General features: G+C 34.2%; 1 protein-coding gene across 3 annotated transcripts; it reads left to right on the top strand.

Moving 5' to 3' along the window:
• Positions 1 to 628: 628 nt before the first annotated feature.
• On the top strand, positions 629 to 3,697 carry LOC17893312 (pentatricopeptide repeat-containing protein At3g22150, chloroplastic). 3 transcript variants are annotated; one of them, XM_023787005.1, is made up of 2 exons: positions 629 to 3,284; positions 3,394 to 3,697. In XM_023787005.1, the coding sequence occupies exon 1, from the start codon at positions 725 to 727 to the stop codon at positions 3,197 to 3,199; it is 2,475 nt and encodes an 824-aa protein (XP_023642773.1). In that variant the 5' UTR covers positions 629 to 724; the 3' UTR covers positions 3,200 to 3,284; positions 3,394 to 3,697. The 3 variants fall into 3 exon arrangements, with proteins under 3 accessions (XP_023642773.1, XP_006296991.1, XP_006296992.1); XM_006296929.2 differs by having other exon boundaries at positions 3,397 to 3,697; XM_006296930.2 differs by having other exon boundaries at positions 3,441 to 3,697.
• The last annotated feature ends 1,783 nt before the right edge of the window (positions 3,698 to 5,480 follow it).

The raw sequence follows: 5,480 nt of genomic DNA on the forward strand, positions 1-5,480 counted from the left end.
AAAATTGTTTACAATTACAATATTTATCATATTTTCCTTTTTTGTTAACATTTTAGCAGATTAGTTTATCATATACTTTTGCCAATAGTTAAATTTTATTCATAAGGTATTCATAAATAGATTATCCAAATTTATGAAATTGTTATATATTACTTATGTTATCTTTCAACCGATATACAATTTTTGTAAATTATATTAAAAGATTGCATTTTCTTATACACCGTTGAGGTAATGTCCGTGATTGATAAATTTAACGGTTTTAGGGAAAATATAATATATACGTACTTATATTAAAACCAGACCTAATTACTATTGTATATATTATTTACTTTCTATACAGTTAAAATATACAAATCAACACGCGATTTAACTCTATAGAATTAAAATTAAAATATACAAGACTATTATGTTTATCCTATACTATTGAATACCAAATATTAATACAAATTCAATTATATCTTTAGTTTAAAAAAATCATCCGTGCGAAAGCACGGGCCATCCTCTAGTATAAAATTAAATTACTTAAGATTTGATACTGTATTATCAGTTAACTAACAAAACAAACTCTTTTTTTTTTTTTTTTTTTTTGTCATCAACAAAACAAACTCTTATCAGTTACATATAACCTTAAAAGATGATAACGTGTAGAATTAGATAGAGAGAACAGAGCCAATAAAGGCTCTTCTGTTTTCTCACCATCATCTTCTTCATCATCTCCTTCTCAATGGCTGGATCAGCTCTACCTCTACCACCGCCTCCGCCACTATCATTACAATCTCCGTCGCAGAATCAAACCCGTCATTCTTCTACCTTTTCTCCACCAACCCTCCCTCCTCAAACACCTTCAATCCGTTCCCGTCTCAGCAAAATCTGTCAAGATGGAAACCCACAACTTGCACGCCAACTGTTCGACGCAATTCCTAAACCAACCACTGTTCTTTGGAACACCATCATTATCGGGTTTATTTGCAATAGTATGTCACAGGAAGCTCTTCTTTTCTATTCCCGGATGAAAAAGACGGCACCTTTTACTAAATGTGATGCTTATACTTACTCTTCGACACTCAAGGCGTGTGCTGAGACTAAGAACTTGAGAGCTGGTAAAGCTGTGCATTGTCATTTGATCCGTTGTTTACAGAATTCTAGCAGGGTTGTGCATAACTCTCTGATGAATATGTATGTTTCGTGCGTGGACGCTCCTAGTGGTGAATTGGATTCTTCTAAGTATGATGTGGTGCGTAAAGTTTTCGATAATATGCGTAGGAAGAACGTTGTGGCTTGGAATACGTTGATTTCTTGGTATGTGAAAACAGGGAGAAACGCAGAAGCGTGTAGGCAGTTTGCTATAATGATGAGAATGGAGATAAAACCGAGCCCTGTTAGTTTTGTCAATGTTTTCCCTGCGGTGTCGACTTCTAAAAGCATTAAGAAAGCTAATGTTTTTTATGGTTTGATGCTTAAATTGGGAGATGAATATGTGAAGGACTTGTTTGTGGTGAGTTCGGCTATTTCTATGTATGCTGAACTTGGCGATTTTGAATCATCACGGAGAGTATTTGATTCTTGTGTTGAGAGAAACATTGAGGTGTGGAATACAATGATAGGTGTCTATGTTCAGAATGATTGCCTAGTTGAAAGCATAGAGCTTTTTCTTGAAGCAGTAGGATCGGAAGAGATAGTGTCCGATGAAGTAACGTTCCTTTTGGCAGCGAGTGCAGTTTCAGCACTGCAGCAAGTGGAACTAGGCAGGCAGTTTCATGGTTTTGTGAGCAAAAAATTTCGAGAGCTACCAATTGTGATATTTAATTCGTTGATGGTGATGTACTCAAGGTGTGGTTCTGTGCATGAGTCATTTGGAGTCTTTCATTCAATGCGAGAGAGAGATGTTGTATCATGGAACACTATGATCTCTGCATTTGTTCAAAATGGCCTAGATGATGAAGGATTAATGCTAGTTTACGAGATGCAGAAGCAAGGGATTAAGATTGATTACATAACTGTGACGGCTTTGCTTTCAGCTGCATCAAATCTTAGAAACAAGGAGATTGGGAAGCAGACTCATGGTTTTCTTATCAGGCACGGGATGCAGTTCGAGGGAATGAACAGTTACCTTATCGACATGTATGCTAAGTCAGGTTTAATTATGATGTCACAGAAGCTTTTTGAGAGAAGTGGTTATACTGAAAGAGATCAAGCTACTTGGAATTCTATAATTTCCGGGTACACTCAGAATGGGCTCACAGAGGAAACGTTTGTTGTGTTCCGAAAGATGTTAGAACAGAATATCCGACCCAATGCTGTAACTGTGGCATCAATTCTCCCTGCTTGTAGCCAAATAGGTAGTGTTGACTTAGGTAAACAGCTCCATGGTTTTTCTATTAGGCAATGCTTGGATGAGAACGTATTTGTTGCTTCAGCGTTAGTTGATATGTATTCAAAGTCAGGAACGATAAAGTATGCAGAAAACATGTTTTCACAAACGAAAAAGAGAAACTCTGTGACATACACCACAATGATATTGGGCTACGGTCAACATGGGATGGGAGAGAGAGCTATCTCGCTGTTTCGTTCCATGCAAGATTCGGGAATCAAACCGGACGCTATCACCTTTGTTGCTGTTTTATCAGCTTGCAGCTACTCGGGTCTAGTGGACGAAGGTTTTAAAATATTCGAGGAAATGAAAGAAGTTTTTAACATTCAGCCTTCAAGTGAGCACTATTGCTGCATTACAGACATGTTGGGGAGAGTTGGACGGGTTAATGAAGCCTATGAGTTTATTAAAGAACTTGGTGAAGAAGGAAACATAGCTGAGCTATGGGGTTCACTTCTTGGGGCATGTAGACTGCACGGTGAGCTTGAGCTTGCTGAAACTGTTTCAGAGAGGTTAGCTGAATTAGATAAAGGAAAGAACTTTTCCGGGTATCAGGTTTTGCTCTCGAATATGTATGCTGAGGAACAAAATTGGAAGAGCGTTGATAGAGTTAGGAGAGGAATGAGGGAAAAGGGTTTAAGGAAAGAAGTTGGTCGTAGTGGTATTGAAGTTGCTGGTAATGTCAACTGTTTTGTGTCTAGAGATCAAGAGCATCCTCAGTCTGGTGAGATTTATGATGTAATTGAGGGTTTGGCTAAAGATATGAGAGGCGATTCGTATCTGACAACAATCCCAACTGTCACTCCAAGTTTGGAATTGGACGAGTGAAAGATGAATGCCTTTGTAACTCCTTACCTGGCTCTCACAGAATATGGAGATAGAAGCAAGAGATGAATCAAGGCCTTAAACATGGGTAAGCGCGCAAAAAACTCTCATTTCTTTGCTTTCTGAAGCACTTAATGACATTGAATCAAATCATTATGGTCATAATCATAAACATTCTTGTGCATCATTGTCGTCAGCAGTTCTAACACATAATTAGTCATGTCTGGATTCGAAACTCGACCAGACAGAAGACAGGAGATGGAGATTGTAAACCCATTGTGCAGTTTGATGATCTATGTAAAACAGTTACAAGCCGATCATGAAGAAAGCAGAGGAGAAACTGGGAAAGAAAGAGATGTAGATAAACCAACACCATTGACCATTGTAGTAGTTTCCTTGCTCTCATCTTCATTCTATAGGCCTCTTGACTTGTAAACTCTAATAGTATAATTATTTTCATTTTTCACATTTTAAAATATATAATGAAAGTAAATAAAAGCATACCTGAATTTCATGTAACAAAAAATAGAGCTGATAATATTACTTGCTTTGACTTCATCAAAATAATCATATATAAATAGCTAAATAATGGCCTAGTGCACACAAAAAAAAACAGCTATATATTAGCCAAATTTTATTTAAGCCATATATAGACTTGTAGTTTAGTTAACATTGGATATTACAAATAGTCAAAACCCAAAGCATGGAGTTTGAAAATTATAACTCAACCACTAGTCCACCACTACATAAACTCATATACAAGGTGAATACATTTTTAATAATACTACAAAAACTAGTAGGTAAAAGAACATTAGAAAGTTCAATTCAATCCATTCATGTGTTTTAAATCACTTTTTAATCTAGCTATTCAAACAATAATTCTAGTAAATCTACAATTTACATTCAAGACATAAATAATCTGATTGATCAAAAATATATTTTTCTCACTGATGAATATTTTCTAAATTATAAAACTAAACTCATTTTACAGGATACCATTTGAAACATTAACATATCTGATGTGGAGAGACATAGAACCTTTTTAATGATAAAATACACATTAGATTAGAATCTACAAAGATAAGATTCTCTAAAGTACCTTTAATTAAAATGTTTTGTATAGCAGATTAAGTGGTGATTGAACTAAACAAATGTATCTATATTAAGAAAATAATTAAGAGAAGTGAAACTTCACTGTAATAAATAGGACCCACAATAGTGTATTAGAGTTTTTAGGTTCATCCCCTCTTCCCAACCCATTTCTCACTCATTCTTTTGTCATATCTTTCCAAAATGTTTTATTCCCTTTTTATATAATAAGACTCTAAAAAATATATATAGAATTTATAAGAATTTTTGTTTTTGTGTTAAGAATAACACGCCTACGGCATGATTATATTATTCTTGTTCACATAATTAATGGACTTATCGTAAGAATCTAAGGAAAAAAATATTGTAAAGACATACTATAACTACAAGTCATCTTTTTGTGACTGCGAGGCTTTGGTATGTTAGCCAAACTCTATATTACATCGATCGATCTACGTCAAAGACCCGTCTCACTGTCTAAATCATTATTGCAAAAATTAGAATCAGAGTTAATATTAACGAGATGAACTGAAAAAAATGAAAAGAAAAGAAAACGATAACGTAAGAATATATAATCTAGGCATGTTGGTAGCCTAACCTTCACCAAAACACTATTCTCTTTGTTTCCGAACGAAAGACAAGTTCGTGTTTTCTTTTCTATATGATTCAATCCGATCCACCAATACTCTCTTTTCTCCATTTTTAATTGTTTTAAGATTATTCTAATCTTTAAGAATAGGTCTTCTTCACTATATAATTGTAATGATATGTATCGTACACAAGAAAAAGAAATTGTGAAAAGGAAAAGCCTAATCACTGTTTTCTTTTCTTTTTCTTTCGACAAGTCATATGATATGATGAAGATAATTTATAAAGATTCTCAATTATTGCGCTAATTTGGTAAAGTTACATTGAACATTAGTTTCATGTTCGAATATATATATACTATCAACTAAAGAATTAATACACAAGTTTGAGATAAGCTAATTTCCAATTTCATCCATTCTATGCACGTTTTATATGCATTCCTTTGACTAATATTTCAGATTTATATGTTTTGGCACATGCACTTGAAAACACTTACACGTGAAAATATTTTGATTTCTATCAGTGAATGATCATTCATTTCTTTCTTACAAGATATGGATTTGTTTGGAAAACATATTATTTCGTTTTTCTAATTGACAATTTGCAA

The sequence above is a fragment of the Capsella rubella genome, unplaced genomic scaffold (genome assembly GCF_000375325.1).
Source record: "Capsella rubella cultivar Monte Gargano unplaced genomic scaffold, Caprub1_0 scaffold_3, whole genome shotgun sequence".
NCBI lineage: Eukaryota > Viridiplantae > Streptophyta > Magnoliopsida > Brassicales > Brassicaceae > Capsella > Capsella rubella.

Bases quoted from the DNA above. Each gene is read 5' to 3' on its own strand.
- LOC17893312 (XM_023787005.1), top strand. From the start codon at position 725: ATGGCTGGATCAGCTCTACCTCTACCACCGCCTCCGCCACTATCATTA.